The 18,939-nt window shown below is 47.3% G+C and overlaps 1 protein-coding gene across 1 annotated transcript in view; it reads right to left on the reverse strand.

The window, feature by feature from the left end:
* MCHR1 (melanin concentrating hormone receptor 1) overlaps positions 1 to 18,939 on the reverse strand; it is a 44,590-nt gene that overhangs the window by 2,743 nt on the left and 22,908 nt on the right. Inside the window, exon 2 of the mRNA XM_053582697.1 lies at positions 297 to 823. Within this exon, the coding sequence (XP_053438672.1) occupies positions 297 to 378 (82 nt within the window). The 5' untranslated portion in view covers positions 379 to 823. The remainder of the gene's footprint in view (positions 1 to 296; positions 824 to 18,939) is intronic.

The raw sequence follows: 18,939 nt of genomic DNA on the forward strand, positions 1-18,939 counted from the left end.
TGCTTTTCCAGCCTGGAATTTTATCTGCCAAGCAGATTTGGAACTCTTCAGCGAGCCTTCTCCTCCCTCCCTCATGCCTGGCCACCATTCCTTGTCACTTCTGTGTGCCTTCGCCCTCCCTTCTGCTCTCGGCCGCCCCTGCCCGCTTCTCCCCTTCCCCACTGGGCAAAGTGGACTGCAGATCTTGTCCCCAAGAACTGTAATAAAGTTTCCCAAGCAGTTTGGTTCAGGGGTGAAAGCTTCCCATTTCCCACCCCCAGCCCAGAGGAGGGAGGACTCCCCACAACTCGACTCACCTGCTGAGGTGAGGTTAGCCGGGCCATCAGAGGTGTTGCTGGCATTGGGGCCAGTGGGCAGCAGGGAGGCTTCCAGGTCCATCCAGTCGGTGCTGGTTGCCAGTCGCCTGCTCCCTCGAGTTGAGGTCTTGGCCACCCACGCAGGCTGCGGCAGCCTCCAGCACCCGCCTTGTCCCGGAGCACAAGCCCCGCAGACCCGCAGTCAGGAAGGGGGTCTTCCTCAGCAGCCTGGCAGCCTGTGCCGCCTCCGAACCCAACTGCCCTCCCCACTCCCTCCTTCCCGGCTCCCACTGACATCACCTAGACACATTAACATTCGGAGGCAGATGCACATTAACCTCTTCAGTCCCGGGCTGGGCTGTAGCTCCCACTTCTGACTGCTTGCAGAGCCCAGGGACCCTGGAGAAAGTGGGAGGGTTGGGCTCAGGCAGCCCCAAGTGGGAGGGGATCTCCTTCCCACTGGCACTTGGAGCAGTGTGGTGAGCTCACAGAGGCTACGGCTTGCTTTGCGTGAGGATCCAAGGTCTCTGCAAAGGCAAAAGGGTGAAATGAGCTGCCTTGCTTTGGAGGAAAGAACAAGTCTGGTCTGTCCCCTAACCCCAGGTATGGATGGGTGGCTGGGCCACGTGGCAGGGGCCAAAGGGTACTATTCACAGAGCTTGAGAATCAAAGTCTTGGACTACAGCTTTCCTGCCTCCCCTACACACAGTCCAAATCACCCTTGGTCTTTTCCCTATGCCCTGATGGATTCCAACCACCTAGCTGGCCAGACTACCAGCATCCTTCAGAAGCTGAGCCCTTGCATGGCAATCAGAGGTGACTCAAGTCACTCATGCTGGCAATGGCCAGAACCCAAAGCACCAGAAGGAGACAAACTCCCATCTGCATCGGATCAGCCTGGACTAGGGTTACAGAAGTTTTATTTTTCTAGGTGCTCTGAAGTCCTTGAGGTTTGACCTAGGACTCTTTGAAACAAATACTAGCACATAAGCTCCCAAAGAGATCATCACAAAGGAACACTCAGGTACTGAGTGAATTCTCTGCAGAGGCCTTCCCAGCTGCCACCATATGCCAGCCCAGACTCGGGGCCAGGGGCTTGGGGGCTCACAGTCTGATCATACATAGTTCTTCCATCTTATGTACTTACTTGCTCCATCTGACAAATATTTACACTTGCCAAGCCCTGTTCTAGGTTCTGTGGTTAAAAAAAATTTTTTAAGACAATAGAGTCCTCATCCTCATGGAGATTGGGGATGAGAACAGAAAGGTTGGGAAGAGACAGAAAATGTACCCCAAAATGATAATTTTTGATTTTGGTAATTGCTATGAAAAACTTAAATAAGGACGAGGGGGCCCAGGAGGACGAGCATTCATGGCAGTGGAAAGAGCCAATGCAAAGGTCCTGAGGCAGGAGTAGCTGGAGATGACGTCAGAGAGTAGATAGCAGGAAGGCAGATTCTATCAGGCCTTGTCAGCCTTTGTGCAGACTTCGGCTTTTCCTTTAGGAAATGGAAGTCACCAGAGGGTTTTTGCTGAAAAGAGACATGATCAGGCATGTTTCAAAAGGATGAACCTGGGCGGCACCTGTGGCTCAGTTGGTGGGGCGCCGGCCCCATATGCTGAGGGTGGCAGGTTCAGGCCCGCCCCGGCCAAACTGCAACCAAAAAATAGCCGGGCGTTGTGGCGGGCGCCTGCAGTCCCAGCTACTCGGGAGGCTGAGGCAAGAGAATCGCTTAAGCCCAGGAGTTGGAGGTTGCTGTGAGCTGTGTGAGGCCACGGCACTCTACCGAGGGCCATAAAGTGAGACTCTGTCTCTACAGAAAAAAAAAATAATAATAAATAAATAAATAAAAGGATGAACCTGCTGTTGGGTAGGAAGGGAAACAAGTTGATAAGGTGTTTTCCGTGGGTTCCCTTGAAGGCAGAGCCTGGAGGACCCAAGTGTACAAAATTTATCTAAAAGATGATCCTAGTGGGCAGCAGGTGTGAGGGAGGAGGAACAAGATGCAGGAAAGGAGAAAAGGCCTGTTTAAGGGTGTGCTCTCAGTGTTGTTACTGTGGGCAGTAGGGCCTTGGGTTCACCAGGATCCTTGAAAAGTGCATGGTCTTCCTGAACCATTGCCTGAAGGATAAAAGGCAGGAAGGTTTATCCATGGTCCCTGTCTGCCACTGCGAACTCTGCACTTCTGGGTGCACGAGCAGACCAGGCTTCAGCTTCAATGCAACAGAAACAAAAAGTTGTGCAGCTCATACTTAAGGCAAGAGACTGTCAGGACAGGTGAATCTCAGCTCACCTGGAACCACTGACCCTGGAAACCAGATGGGCGGAGGGAGTGTGATGCAGACTTCCAGAAGTGTGTCGTCGTACTGACTGCCCCTTGCATGGCTCAGATTTATCTATGCCTCACTCTGACTCCAATATCTCATTGAGTGTTCAAGGTGGTGGCTGGCTACACTCTCTACAAGATTTAAATGCATGAACATTACGTTCTAGATTTCTCTTACCTTCAGATGGCACTTTAGCTGGTCTGGGATGATTGCTCAGTGGAATAATCCAAACCTGAGGTGTCCTCAGTTGCCAAAATTGCCTGTTAACTCCCATCACTGGGCATGGAAGCACCAAGAGACACCTCTGAAGACCCCTCAGTTCCAGACATATTCTTCCTTGGCCCCACTGTGTAGTAGCATACCTAGCTCCTCGTGCCAGTCATAGTTGATTACTTCTACCTGTATAGTTACTCCATTCCTGGCCATTTGGGCCACCAGCATGAGTCCAAAATAAAACCAGGTGAGAGTTTAGCTCCAGATCCAGTGGAACCCTTCCTAAGTACCCTAGTGGAGCCCTCTCCTCTCCGAGGCCCCCGACCAGTGCATTCCTTATCATATTCATGAAGGGGTGGCCTCTGGTCTTCCCTGGGGAACTTAGTCTTTGGGTTCTCTAGTTTCACATAATAAATCCCCGAGTCTTCTTTTTTAAAAATTTTATTTAATTTGTTTTTTAATTTCAGGTAAATTTGAGGGTGCAAAGAATTAGGTTACCATGAATTTATCAGGTATAGTCCCCTTTGTAGTTGTATCCCATCCCCGGGAGATGTGCCGTCTGCCCACCATGTTGTACCTATTCAGTGGGAGCACACCAACCCCCTCCTCCTCCCTCTCCCCCTCCTCCTCCCCCCATCTTGAATTGATTGAGTTTTTCTCTTGCATGGGTATGTACTAGATCGTTTACTGGCTTCATATTAGTATTGATACCTGCTTTTCCATTCTTATGATACTTTACTAAGAAGAATGTGTTTCAATTCCATCCAGGTTAATACAAAAAAATGTAAGGTCTCCATCTTTTTTATGGCTGAATAGTATTCCGTGGTATACATATAGCACAACTTGTTAATCCATCCCTGGGTTAATGTGCATTCACATTGATTCCACATCTTGGCAATTGTAAATTGAGCTGTGATAAACAATCTAGTGCAAATGTCCTTATGAAAAAATTATTTTCTTCTGGGTAAATGCCTAGAAATGGGATTGCAGGATCAAATGGAAGGTCTATTTTGAGTTCTTTGAGGATTTTCCATACTTCTTTTCCAAAGAGGCTATATTAGTTTGCAGTCCCACCAACAGTGTTAAGTGTTCCCTTCTTGACAACTCCATGCCAGCATCTGCAGCGTTGGGACTTTATGTGGGCCATTCTCATTGGGGTTAGGTGATATCTCAGGGTGGTTTTGATTTGCATTTCTCTGATGATTACGAAAGATGAATAATGTTCCATATGTTTGTTGGCCATCACGGTCTTCTTCCAAAAAGGTTCTGTTCATGTCTCTTGCCCACTGATAGATGGGATTGTTTGCTCTTTTTTTGTTGATTAATTTGAGCTCTCTGTAGATTCTAGTTATCAACCCTTTGTCAGATTCATAACATGGAAATATCTTTTCCCATTCTGAAAACTGTCTATTTGCTTTAATTGTTATATGCTTAGCTGCACACTTCCCTGAGTCTTCTAACCTCTTTTTCAAAACTCTGCCAAGGACCAGGGCATGGGGGAAGTGGGTGTGAGGAGTTATTGTTTAATGGGTACAGAGTTTCTGTTTGGGTTGACAAAAAAGCTCTAGAAATGGACAGTGGTAATGGTTGCAATTGTGAATGTACTTAATGACTCTGAATTGGACACTTAAAAGTGGTTAAAATATGCTTGATGCCTGTAGCTCATGCGGCTAGGGCGCCAGCTACATATACCGGAGCTGGCGGGTTCAAATCCAGCCTGGACCTGCCAAACAACAATGACAACTACAACCAAAAAAATGGCCAGGCATTGTGGCGGGCACCTGTGGTCCCAGCTACTTTGGAGGCTGAGGCAAGAGAATCACGTAAGCCCAAGAGGATGAGGTTGCTGTGAGCTATGACTCCACGGCACTCTACCCAGGGCAACAGCTTGAGATTCTATCTCAAAAAAAAAAAAAAAAAGTTGTTAAAATAGTACATTTTATGTCATGTCCATTTTACTACAATATACAAAATGAAGTGGTAAATGTTATATATATTTATCACAAAAGAAAAATCCCCAAACTCTGCCAAGGTAGCCCCAGCATCCCCATGTTATTACTGCAGACCGTTTCATGGGGCTATCCCAGAAGCACATTAGGACTGGCTCCAGGTATCCTTCCCAGGACGGTATATCCCACACTACAGGGGAGTGCTCCCCTGATAAGAGACTACCTCTTTTCTCCCCCATATTTGCACCATCATCCGTCAGGGTCCATGCTCACACATGTTCCCTTTATTTCTTCCAGTCCATATTAGCTAGCTCCTGGTAAGAGAACCATTTTCTCCAAAAGTGGGACCATATTTTTCACCTCAGGCCACACTGAGACCTGATCCTAGTTATTGGGTCAGAAGCAATAAGATGAGAAGGACAGGCTCGGCACCTTGGCTCAAGCAGCTAAGGCACCAGCCACATACACCTGAGCTGGCGGGTTTGAATCCAGCCTGGGCCACCAAACAACAATGACGGCTGCAACCAAAAAATAGCCAGGCGTTGTGGCAGGCGCCTGTAGTCCCAGCTGCTTGGGAGGTGGAGGCAGGAGAATCGCTTGAGCCCAGGAGTTGGAGGTTGCTGTGAGCTGTGATGCCACAGCACTCTTCCCAGGGTGACAGTTTGAGGCTCTATCTCGAAAAAAAAAAAAAAAAAAGATGAGGACGACAAATATCTTCGTGTAAGGTATGCATTTCAGTTGAATCCTAGCACATTTTCTAGACAAAAGCCGGCTGCTTCCCTGTAACAAAGGGGGAGAAGGTTGCTTCTCGTGGCTTGGAATGTTCAGGGCGTTCAGAGGAATCTGGGGTTCAGTGTTCTCGAGTGTACCCAGATGTCCCTTCCTAGTCCTCAGGCTTCCAATCCTATCAGGCCTTGACTTTCACACTTGGTGATCTGTTGGGCCCATACATAGTCCAACTTTTTTGCAACTCTTTCACCCTTACAATTAGACTCTAGGTCTTATTTTCAGCATCATCTGCCCTATTGCTGCAGATAAGAGTCTCTTCAACTGCTGCTTTGGAGGCCTTCTGCTTTTCATTGTGTGTCCTGTATTGATAATTTGGCTATTTCACTCTGCCATTTTCTTTCTTCAAAGCTCCCAAAGCAGTTAACGAACACCATCCAAATCCACGGTCCTGTTCGCGTCTGGAGCTGTTGCATAGCACGATGCTTTCGCGTCTGCTTGTACTTCATTTCAGTCAACCGCAGGCGAGAGTCTGTCAGTGTGCTGCTTCTGTGTGCCAGGCCCAGGCTGATAAGCACCCTATTTACCACCAGCAATGGGATCCTTGTGCCCTTCTGCCTGGTAATCAATATATTCCAGAATCTCTTCTAGGGGTGTGGTCTTCTTGCTATTGTTATCCCTGGTGCCAAATTTCTTTTCTTTTTCTTTCTTTTTTTTTTTTTTTAGAGACAGAGTCTCACTCTGTCGCCCTTGGTAGAGTGCCGTAGCGTCACAGCTCACAGCAATCTCCAGCTCTTGGGCTTAGGCAATTCTCTTGCCTCAGCCTCCCAAGTAACTGGGATTAGAGGTGCCTGCCACAACGCCTGGCTATTTTTTGTTGCAGTTTGGCCGGGGCTGGGTTCGAACCCGCCACCCTCGGTATATGGGGCTGGTGCCCTATCCACTGAGCCACAGGCACCGCTCCTCTTTTTTTTTTTTTTTTTTGGCTTTTGGCCGGGGCTAGGTTTGAACCCGCCACCTCCAGCATATGGGACCGGCGCCCTACTCCTTGAGCCACGGGTGCCGCCTTTTTTTTTTTTTTTTTGAGACAGAGACTCACTTTGTTGCCTTCAGTAGAGTTCTGTAGCGTCATAGCTCACAGCAACCTCAAACTCTTGGGCTCAAGCCATCCTCTTGCCTCAGCTTCCCAATAGCTGGGACTACAGGCACCTGCCAGAACATGCAGCTAGTTTTTTAATTTTTAGTAGAGATGGGGTCTGGCTCTTGGTGAGGCTAGTCTCGAACTCCTAGAGCACTAGGGTTACAGGCCTGAGCCACCAAATCTGGCCTGGTACCAAATTTCTTTTTCCTTCCCCCCCTTCCCTCCCTTTTTCCTTCCCTCTTTTCTTTTTTTTCAGATGGGATCTCAGGCTAGAGTATAGTAGAGAAATCACAGCTCACTGTAACCTCAAATTCCTGGGCTTAGGTGATCTTCTTGTCTCAACCTCCCAAGTAGCTGGGACTACAAGCATGAGCCACCATGTCCAGCTAATTATTATTTTTACTTTTTTAGAGACAGAGTCTCACTATGTTGCCCAGGCTGATCTTCAACTCCTAGTCTCCAGCAATCTTCCCACTTTAGCCTCCTAAGTAGCTGGGATTACTGGTGCCAGCCACTACACCCAGCTGGTGCTAATTTTCTTTTTTTTATCTTTATTTATATTTGAGACAGAGCCTAAAGCTGTTGCCCTGGGTAGTAGAGTGCGGTGGCATCACAGCTCACAGCAACCTCCAAGTCCTGGGCTTAATTGATTCTTTTGCCTCAGCCTCCCAAGTACAGTGGGTAGGGCACTACAGGCGCCCGCACAACGCCCGGGTATTTTTTGGTTGTAGTAGTCATTGTCGTTTGGCAGGCCCGGGCTGGATTTGAACTTGCCAGCTCTGGTGTATGTGGCTGGTGCCTTAGCCACTTGAACTACAGATGCCCAGGCGGTGCTAATTTTCTTTTTTTTTTTTGTAGAGACAGAGTTCTCGCTTTATGGCCCTCGGTAGACTGCTGTGGCCTCACACAGCTCACAGCAACCTCCAACTCCTGGGCTTAAGCGATTCTCTTGCCTCAGCCTCCCGAGTAGCTGGGACTACAGGCGCCCGCCACAATGCCCAGCTATTTTTTGGTTGCAGTTTGGTCAGGGCCGGGTTTGAACCCGCCACCCTCGGTATATGGGGCTGGCGCCTTACCGACTGAGCCACAGGCGGCGCCCAGTGCTAATTTTCTTAATTTAGTTTTCTCTAAAAGCAGAGCCTGAGACAAGGACTTGTATTGCATTATTTTTTCTTTTCTTTTCTTGATGTGATTCTAGGAGCAGGCATAAGGAAACAGAGGGACGAAAGAAGGAAAGTCTGTGTAAGGGTACATTACCAAGTTTGTTGGTGTGGCAGCGGGAGCTCCACTTGTCCTGGCCACCTGGGAGGGTTAAGAATGTCTCTCAGATTCAGGTGTGGTGGCTCACACCTATAATCCTAGAACTGTGGGAGGCCTTGAGCTCATGAGTTTGAGACCAGCCTGAGCAAGAGCGAAACCCTATCTCTACTACAAATAGAAAAAGTATGTGGGCATTGTGGTGGGTGTCTGTAGTTCCAGCTACTCAAGAGGCTGAGGCAAGAGGATCGCTTCAACACAGGAGTTTGAGGTTGCTGTGAGCAATGATGCCATGGCACTCTACCCAGTCTCAACTCTGTCACAAACAAAACAAACAAACAAACAAAAAGAACATCCCTCAGAAGTATCCATCTGAAGGATGGGAGGTTGAGTTTTCATCTACTGGCTCCCGTCCCAGCTGGTTGAGGCTTCTGCCCTGGGACATTAAGCCTGAACTTCTGGAGTGCGCTTGTGCTAGACCTCAGAGGTTTCCCACAGTGTCAAAGACATCCAGGGGAGAAAGCAAACAGAAATGAGGTGCACACTTGAGGCGAGAGATTGGCAAGAGATGAGCTGAACTCACAACCAACCTCCTGTTTCAGCTGTAGCTGAAGTCAGAAGTGGCCAAGGGGTAATGTGACATGGATTCCAGAAGCGTCTGACACAGGGCCAACCAGCAGCAGCCTAGTCAGGAGGGACCAGAGGAGTAATCTGACTCGCCCCCCTCTCATCCCCTCATCTCTGCTTGGTCAAGGGTACGCCTCCTGGGGCCCAGAGCAGGGTGTATAAGGGTAGGAAGTAGGTTTGAAGGGGCAGATGGAAAATCAGCCCACTGATACCAGAGGAGGCATTTGAGTCGACATCACTTTGTTACTAATCCTTGAAACAACTCAGTTTTTTGTTTTGAGATAGTCTCATGCTGTTGCCCTGGGTAGAGTGCTGTGACATCATAGCTCACAGCAACCTTAAACGCTTGGGCTTAAGTGATCCTCTTGGCTCAGTTTTTCTATTTTAGTAGAGAGGAGGTCTCGCTCTTGCTCAGGCTGGTCTTGAATTCCTGAGCTCAAGCCATCCACCCGCCTTGGCCTCCCAGAGTGCTAGGCTTACAGGTGTGAGCCACCTCACCTGGCCCTCAGTATTTTATTATCCTCTGTTGATGTAAGTGAGAAAACTGAGGCAAAATTTATATAGAGTTCATTTGGGCCAAAGTTGAGGACTGCAGCCTGGGAAACACTGGGAGATGCTCCAGAGAACAGAGAAGAGGGTTGAATTTTTAAAGAAAAGAGGTGGTGGCAATGCCTGTAATCCCATCAGCTTGCGAGGTGAGTTCAAGGCCAGCCTGGGCAACATAGTGAAAATGGAAAAGAAAGATGAATCAGAAGAAGGGGTGGCAAAAAAATTACTTTTCAGGAATTTCCATTGTTTTAAAGCCATTAACCTTGACTGGAGAGTGAGATGTGGCTGCTGGCAATTTACAAAGAGCTCTCATTCTTTAGATAAAATGTTATTTCTTTCTCATCTCATTTGACAGTTGAAGGAGCCCTAAAGTCTAGGATTTCCAGGAGCAGATGCCAAGTGCGTGTGGGGTGAGCCCTGCATGAGGAGGAAGGGAGGCACCACGATGGGAGCTGTGGGTCGAGACGCAGGTCTGACCCGGGCTCTGCTGCCCTGTGGGAAGCTCTGGAGCAAAGCAGCCTAACAGTAGGTGGACGAGGGAGGGTGGCCCTCAGCCCACAGCTCTGCCTTGTCAGTGGCTGGGACCACCCCAAGAAGAGTGTGATCCCAGCTTAAAAGCTGAGGTAAGGTTCTTCCAAAAACTAAAAATAGAATCATGATATTGTCCATCAATCCCACTTCTGAGTACATATCCAAAGGAATGAAATCAGTATCTTGTAGAGAGATTTGTACTCCCATGCATTGCTCACAACAGCCAAATTATCTCATCGACAAGTATCTCTGTTAGGGTTCTCCAGAGGGACAGAATGACTAGGACATATATGAAAGTGGGCCTGTTAGAGGGAATTGGGTCACATGATCACAGAGGCAAAGCTCCACAAGCTGCAGAACCAGAGATGTGGGTAGGGAGGCTCAGCCCGAAAGACTGAGAACCAGGGAAGCTCAAACTGCAGCCCTGGTCTGAGGCTGAAGGCCTGAGAGCCCCCAAGAGGCCACTAGTGCAAGTTCCAGATTACAAAAGCTGAAGAACCTGGGAGTCTGGGGTCTAAGGGCAGGAGGAGAAAAAAGTGTTCTGCTCCAGAAGAGGGAGAGAGAGGGAGAAAGTTGAGTGTCCCTTCTTCTGCCTGCTTTGTCCTTGCAGGGGCCCCCAGCAGATTGGATGGTGCCCACCCACATGGAGGGCTGTTTTCCTCTCTCAGTCCACTAACTCACACATCAGTTTCCTCTGGAAATACCTTACAGACACCCAGAAACATGCTACTCCAACCATCTAGGCATCCTTCAATCCAGTCGACACCTGATATTAACCTTCACAAGTGCACCCCTTCTCAACTTGCTACCCATACGCTCCTCCAAAAACCACACTTAATCTCCAAGTAAAGACAACAATAAGGTCATAATTCCACCCAACATGATACAAGCACCCTGCATACACCTGAAAACACACACTGATCCCATCCCAGGAGAGGAGTTGAAGTTCTGGAGTGATGTTTACTCTCCTGATTATTCAATAACTTAAATGGTCTGATGTAAATTTAACAGGTCTTAAATGCTGACAGAAAGTTAATAAATCTTATCTTACATGATAAAGTAATAAGAGAAGAGAAAACAAAGATATTTGCTTAATGTATATATGCACAAATTTATTATTCTTAACACAATAGGCAGGCAATACTCATGACAATTTTCAGTATTTTTGTTTCTGTAGTTAGCCATGTGGTTGTAGCTGGATTTTATAACTACCTTTTTCTACTATCCAATCTATATTCCCTTCACCTTCAGCAAGCACCTCAGCTGGGCATGATTCTTACCTTGGGGTGTTAGGGGGTGACCCAAACCTTCATTCCTGAAGAGCCTGGGTCACCCGTAGTCCTGCCTGGATGGGGTTGCTGTAGTTTCCCACCGACCTTCATCACAGGGTATAGTAATACAGAGAGACACCCTAAGGAACCTTCTGTAGTCCAGGCAGTCCACTTCCCCTTAGCAATCCGGATCTATCACCCCAGCACAGTAATTCCCCTTTTGGCCTGTTGACTCACAGGGATGAGGAGTCTGAAGTGACTGGATGGAAGTCTTAATTTCCAGGTCAATGGAATCACTGTTGTATCTCCTAGTGGAGGTTTCCTCCCTCTGGAACTAAGATTTCTAGGCCAGCAGGACATAAGACACAGGGGAACAAGAAGCAAAAGTTTGGCTAGTAGGTCACTAGGAGTGATGATGTGTGGTACCACTCCCATTTCCACCCCTTGATCCCTGGACCTATAAATCCTGGCTATGAGAAAAACAGCATTATACGTTGGATGCTAATTCAGAGCATGCATAACCTTTTGGAGAACTTTAACCTAGTCCTGCAAAGTATTGTCACCTGGCTGGTGCTGTCACTGCAGCTTTAAAAGGCCATTCTCCCATTTTATAGAGATAGCTTTTTCATGGTGATGCAGAACATGGTAAGAGCAAAGAATTCTACAAGCACGAGTCCATTGCTGCACTTCTTTGGCTGTGAATTGAGTCCCTTGGTCAGAAGCATTTCTGTTTAGAATACCATGACAGGGGATAAAGCATTCTGTAAGTCCAAGGATGGTAGTTTTGGCAGAAGCATTGTGTGCAAGGAAGGAAAACCCATAACCAGAGTAAGTGTCTATTCTAGTAAAGACAAAACACTGCCCCTTCCATGATGGGAGTGGCCCAGTGTAATCAACCTGCCACAGGTAGCTATCTGATCAGCCCAGAGAATGGTACCATATCTGCTGCTGGCAGGTGGTACAATCAGTGGTGGCTATAGCCAGGTCAGGCTTGATTGTGGAATTCCATGTTGCCAAGCACAAGCATGACCCCATCCCTGCCACCAGGGCACTTTGTTCATGAGCTCCTTAGGTAGTGACTACAGTGCTGGGGAAAGGGTGACTGGTATCCATAGACCTGGTCATCCTTTCTACTTGTTTATTAAAATCCTCCTCTTCTGTGAGCACCCTTTGGTGAGCATTCACATGGGACCCAAATATCTTCACATCTTTTGCCCACTCAGAGAGCTCTATCCACATATCTCCACATTTCTCTTCCCCAAATTTCTTTTCTTTTCTTTCTTTCGAGACAGAGTCTCATGATGTCATCCTTGGTAGAGTGCTGTGGCATCACAGCTCACAGCAACCTCAAACTCCTGGGCTTAAATGATTCTCTTGCCTCAGCCTCCTAAGTAGCTGGGACTACTGGCACCCACCACAACACCCAAATATTATTTTTGTTGTTGTTGTTGTCATGGGTTCGAACCTGCCAGCCCCGGAGCATGTGACTAGTGCCCTAACCACTGAGCATGGGCACTGAACCTCTTCCCCAGATTTCTTTGTCACCAATTTCCCAATCCTCTTACTTCCAAGACCCTAATCATCTAGTCAAACCATTGGCTACAGCCCATGGATCAATATATGATCGTACATCTGGCCATTTCTTCTTCCAAGCAAAGTGCCAGCCTGGTGGGAAGCTCCTGAGCAAAGCAGCCTAATGGTAGGTGGAAATGGCTGGGCCCTTATCCCACAGCCCTGCCTAGTCAGTGGCTGGGAACCACTCCAAGAAGGGTGTGATCCCAGCTCAAAAGCTGAGGCAAGTTTCCTCCAAAAAGTAAAAATAGAATCTCCATGTTATCCAGCAATCTCACTTCAGAGTATATATCCAAAGGGAATGAAATCAGCATCTTGAGGAGATATCTGTACTCCCATGTTTATTGCAGCATTATTCACAAAAGCCAAGTTATGGAATCAACCTACATAAGTGCCCATCCGCAGATGAACGGTTAAAAAAACATGGCCTATATACACAATGGGATGCTATTTAGACTTAAAAAGAGGGAATTTTCATCAATTGCAACAATATGGATGAGTCTGAAGTGCATTGTGCTAAGTGAAATAAGCCAAGCATAGAAGGACAAATAGCACGTGCTTTCACTTACGTGGGAGTTCTAAAACAATCAAACTTACAGCAGCAGAAGGAAGCATGGTGGTTGCCAGAGGCTGGCAGGTAGAGGGAATGGAGATACGTAGGACAAAGGGTACAGTGGTTCCATCAGACAGGAGGATTAAACGATAAGTATTTCTTTTTTTTTTTTGGTTTTTGGCCGGGGCTAGGTTTGAACCCGCCACCTCTGGCATATGGGACCGAGGCCCTACTCCTTGAGCCACAGGTGCGGCCAAACAATAAGTATTTGAAGTAATACATGTGTTAATTAACTTGATTAAATCACTCCACGTTGTATACATATAATATCATTTTGCTAAAAATGTATACAATTATAATTTGTCAAAATTTGATTTTTTGAAAAAAGCTGAGGCAGTCCCCAGAAAGGACTGGGATTGTCAGCTTACCCACACCCCTTGCAGCTGGGCAGCAAGCCCTTTTTCAAAGAGGAATCTGAGTGGCGCAGTTGCCCTGTTGGCCATAGGGAGGCTCAGATAAATTGTTTGCAATCTGGTCTAACTCCAAAGTTAGCAGCTCTTTCCGCCCACTTGGGCTTGGACGGGACAATAAGAGGCAGAGGGAGGCTGCTGGAGGTGGAATGCAGGGATGGGAGAAGAAGGAACAAGGAAGGCAGGATGGGCAGACTTCACGATACCTCCAGAGTGCAGGGCAGAGCTCTGCAGGGCTACTCCCACCTCCCAGCTTCATCCCTGCTATTGTGTGAGGGACCAGGGCTGGCAGCTCTTGTTCCACTTTCTTCAGCTGCACAAAGGGCCAATGACACACCTCAAAGGCTTGGGTGAATGTGCAAAGACTTTAGGTAAGAGAGCGTTTCCAGCTTCGTATACAGCCATTTGTTTGAGGGTGGGGAGGTAGCACAGAGCATCTTCCTCTGTGATGATTCGGACAAGCGCAAGCAAGCTAGCCCAGGCCATTTCCACAGGCCAGGCGCTTGGATTCAGAGCTCTGCATTCAATCTCACCAAAACCCTTGGATAAGATTGCCACTGCCTGCAGACTCCTCCAGAACAGAACTCTCAGCCTCCTCTCCTCGAAGCCATCTGGCTCTTGTCCTGTTGCTCAGCCCTGCCCAGCAATATTTCAAGGACATCAAGTCTAATGAGAGCAGTAAGCCCTTTTTCCTGCCATCCATGTGTCTGCCACCCACCACGCCCTGCCCAAGGCATCGGAAGGGTTGGGTGTGTCCTGCCTCCTCCAACCCTGATGACCACCTGTCCTGTACTTCCCAGGACTTGGCTGCTCCCTTCTTAGCCTGTTGACTCAGGCTAAGGCTCACTGACTGGGTCACTGTGTCAGATAACCCCTTGCTCCCTCTCACTCCTGCCTTGCCTCTTCCAATATATTCCCCACCGAATAGCAGGAGTAATCTTGTTAAAATATAATCTTACCATGTTACCCCAGTGTTGAAAACACTTTAGTGGTCCCCAGTTGCTTTCAAAACAAAGTTAACTCCCTAAGAGTGTATAATAGATGTGGCATTTTTTTGGTTGCTCTTGAGAAAGTCTGGGAAGGGAAGTACCAGCACCTCTGATTGGCTCCTGGTGGGAGAAGTAGCAGGTGAGAAAGGCTTCCTCATTTCAGTGAAGATGTATAGACTCTGTGGTGGTAGAAAATAAGTAACAGAACTTAATTTCTGGAGGAAATGTAGTCCATCCATATAATAGAATATTATTAATCCACAAAAAAGAATGATGTACTGATATGTGTTCCAACATGGATGGATTTTGAAATCATTACACTAAGTAAAAGAAGCCTCAAATACAACATATTGTGTCTCGGGCGCCTGTGGCTCAAGTGGCTAAGGCGCCAGCCACATACACCTGAGCTGGCAGGTCCGAATCTAGCCCAGGCCTGCCAAACAACAATGACGGATGCAACCAAAAAATAGCCGGGTGTTGTGGCGGGCGCCTGTGGTCCCAGCTATTTGGGAGGCTGAGGCAAGAGAATCGCTTAAGCCCAGGAGTTGGAGGTTGCTGTGAGCTGTGATGCTACAGCACTCTACCCAGGGCAACAGCTTGAGTCTGTCTCAAAAACAAAAACAAAAACAAGAAGACAACATATTGTATGATTCAATCTAGTGAAATGTCCAGAATAGGCAAATTTATAGAGACAGAAAGTAGATTGGTGGTTACCTAGGGCTAGGAGGAAGGTAGGGGTTGGAGAAAGGGAGTGATTGCTAATGGGTAAGAGTTCTTTTACGGGGTAATGATAATATAGTAAGATTTATTGTGGTATATCACTGTGAAGATGCTAAAAATCCCAGAATTGTACATTTTAAAAGAATTGTTTTGTTTTGTTTTGTTTTAGAGACAGTCTCACTTTATCGCCCTCCGTAGAGTGCTGTGGCATCACAGCCCACAGCAACCTCCAACTCCTGGGCTTAAGCAATTCTCTTGCCTCAGCCTCCCGAGTAGCTGGGACTACAGGCGCCTGCCACAACGCCTGGCTATTTTTTGTTGCAGTTTGGCTGGATCCAGGTTTGAACCCGCCACCCTCGGTATATGGGGCCAGCGCCCTACCCACTGACCTACAGGTACTGCCCTAAAAGAATGTATTTTATGGTATGTAAATTATACCTCAAAAATCTGTTTTTAGGCTGAGTGCGGTGGCTCATGCTTATAATCCTAACACTCTGGCAGGCTGAGGCGAGTGGATTGCCTGAGCTCAGGAGTTGGGAGACCAGTCTGAACAAGAGCAAGACCTTCATCTCTACTTAAAAAATAGCTGGGCGTTGTTGCAGTTGCCTATAGTCCCAGCAATTCGGGAGGCTGAGGCAAGAGGATTGCTTGAGCCCAAGAGTTTGAGGTTGCTGTGAGCTATGACACCAGAGCACTCTATCCAGGGTGACAGAGTGAGAAAAAAAAAATCTGTTTTAAAGGTGTTGGGGCAGGGGGCTGTGGCTAGAAGCAGCACTTAGAAATGCAGTCTCCACTCCAGTCCTCAGGGCAAACAGCCAATTCTGAACATTAGTCTCCTACTCCTTGTCTCCATTTTCTTTTTTCTTTTTACTCATTCTCAGGAAATTTATTAAGAGTATACTCAGAGTATATCTCAAACAATTATAGATTTCAAAAAACATAGTTTTAAAATTTCTATTCAAATCTTTTCTCTTTGTCATTCATTTCTTTTTTTTATTGTTAAATCATAGCTGTGTACATTAGTGCAATCGCCTGTACCCATTCTAAGATGCACCATAGATGTGGCCCCACTCATGACCCTCCCTCCACCAAAACCTCCCCCCTCCCTTCCCCTTCCTTGGCCCTTTCCCCATTGTCTTGTGCTATAGTTGGGTTATAGTCTTCATGTGAAAGCTATAATTTAGCTTCATAGTAGGGCTGAGTACATTGGATACTTTTCTTCCATTCCTGAGATACTTTGCTAAGAAGAATATGTTCCAGCTCCATCCATGTAAACATGAAAGAGGTAAAGTCTCCATTGAATACTATACAGCCTTAAAGAAAGATGGAGTCTTTTTTCTTTCTTGTAGAGATAGAGTCTCACTTTATCGGCCTTGGTAGAGTGCCGTGGCATCACAGAGCTCACAGCAACCTCCAACTCCTGGACTTAGGCAATTCTCTTGCCTTAGCCTCCTGAGTAGCTGGGACTACAGGCACCCACCATAATGCAGGGCTATTTTTTTGTTGCAGTTTGGCCGGGGCCAGGTTTGAACCCGCCACCTTGGGAACCACCTTGAACGTTTTGTTGAAAGGAACTTCCTGAGAACACACTCCGTACTGTAGCATGAAATTGGGTTTCAACTGGTTCTGCTGACATCAGTGTCAGTAACTTGGATGAATTCATACCTTGGCTCTGCCACTGACTTGCTGTGTCATCCAGTTAGTCTGCAACCTGCTCAGTGACAAATAGTAACTGGAGTAAAATGAGTTTGCCTGGGGATTTTCCTGCTGTGGGTTTTATTTTTTTGAAGCAAGTTTATGGTAACTAACATTTGTACACTCTTTTAGTGCACGTGTTTTATCTCAACTAACCCTGTGGGGCAGACATGTTTCCTAGTGACAGATGTGGGGGCTGTGGAACAGAGAGTTGGGCGACTCCAGCTGGCACAGTGGAGCCAGGCCTCAAGCCCAGGCTTTCTGCTTTTCTGACTCCAAATTCTGCTCTCATTCCTTTCCAAAGAGCTCCCTTTTCTTTCTACTTACAGAATGCCTATGTTAAGGAAATCAACCTAACTTTAAGTTGCTACCAAGGCTGTTTTCAGCCCTGTCAGTCAGCCCCTCTCTGGCCAACCCTGTTCAGCCATTTGGCTGCTAGTGGCCCCTTCCCATAGTTCTGCAGCACCTGGGACTCGATTTCACACAACTGGACAGGGCTGAGCTGGCTTGCCCGCCCTGTGACATTGATTAAATGTTTGCAGAAAAGACTGAAAGGAGAACTAATCCTTTTATTTATTTTTTTTTTTTTTGAGACAGTCTGACTTTGTCAGTCTCGGTAGAGTGCCGTGATGTCACAGCTCACAGCAACCTCAGACTCTTGGGCTTAAGTGAGTCTCTTTCCTTAGCCTCCCGAGTAGCCCACCACAATGCCCAGCTGTTTTGTTGTTGTTGTCATTGTCATTTTTAGCAGGCCGGGGCCAGGTTTGAACCCGCCAGCCCTGATGTATGTGGCTGACACCCTAACCACTGAGCTATAGGCACTGAGCCATGTGTAGCTATTTTTAGAGACGAGATCTTGCTCTGGCTCAGGCTGGTCTCAGGAACTTGTGAGCTCAGGCAATCCGCCCAACTCAGCCTCCCAGAGTGCAACTTTTGCACATGCTGACCCCCTAGACCTGCTTGGCCACGTCCTCAGCTGTTTTTCAGGATGCAGCAGAATGACCTCCAGGAAGCTCCCGCTGCCCTCTGCTCCCTACCCTGCCCTCCACCAAACAGCTGACATAGCAAGTAGTACAGCAGAGTCTGTTGGTGCTTTACCAGGCTGGTCACCCATCCTCCAACTGCTGTGAATGTTGGCTCTGAGGACCCCCACACCCGTTCCCCCATCAGCTTGCATCTAAAGCTTGAAAGGAAGCTTAAAGAAAAAAAAACCTCAAACCAAAAGCAAAACAGAAAAAAAAAAAAAAAAAAGGCAAAAAAAGCTGGGTGTTGTGGTGGGCACCTATAGTCCCAGCTACTGGGAAAGCTGAAGGAAGAGGATCGCTTGAGCCCAAGAGTTTGAGGTTGCTGTGAGCTATGATGCCACATGGCACTCTACCAGGGCAAGAAAGTGAGACAGTCTAAAAAAACAAATAAACAAAAAATTCCTTTTCCTCTGAGGCGGTGCCTGTGGCTCAGTGAGTAGGGCGCCGGTCCCATATACCCAGGGTGGTGGGTTCAGACCCGGCCCTGGCCAAACTGCAACCAAAAAAAAAAAAAAAATAGCCGGGCGTTGTGGCCGGCGCCTGTAGTCCCAGCTACTGGGGAGGCTGAGGCAAGAGAATCGCTTAAGCCCAGGAGTTGGAGGTTGCTGTGAGCTGTGTGAGGCCACGGCACTCTACTGAGGGCCATACAGTGAGACTCTGTCTCTACAAAAAAAAAAAAAAAATTCCTTTTCCTCTAAGGCAGTGATTTTAAACTGGTATGCTGAGGCATGCTGAGAGAGGATCTTAGGTGTGTTGTAAAAAAAATTTAAGGATCATTAATTATTTTTGAAATAAGTTCAAAGCACAGTAAGTATATTCTTTTTTTGATCAGCATAATTTAAATGTGCCACAGAAGTTTATCTATACGTTCCAGTGTACCAGTGAGATAAAAAAAGAAAAAAAAAAAAGGTTGCAAAACACTGCTCTAAGGGAGAGACTCTGCTCCAGAGCCCACCTCTTTCCCACCGCTCTGGACCAGGCCAAGGCTAGACTGGACCTGAGATCTGGCTCAGCGGTTTCTCCTTCA

This window comes from Nycticebus coucang, chromosome 3 (genome assembly GCF_027406575.1).
Source record: "Nycticebus coucang isolate mNycCou1 chromosome 3, mNycCou1.pri, whole genome shotgun sequence".
Classification (NCBI taxonomy): Eukaryota; Metazoa; Chordata; class Mammalia; order Primates; family Lorisidae; genus Nycticebus; species Nycticebus coucang.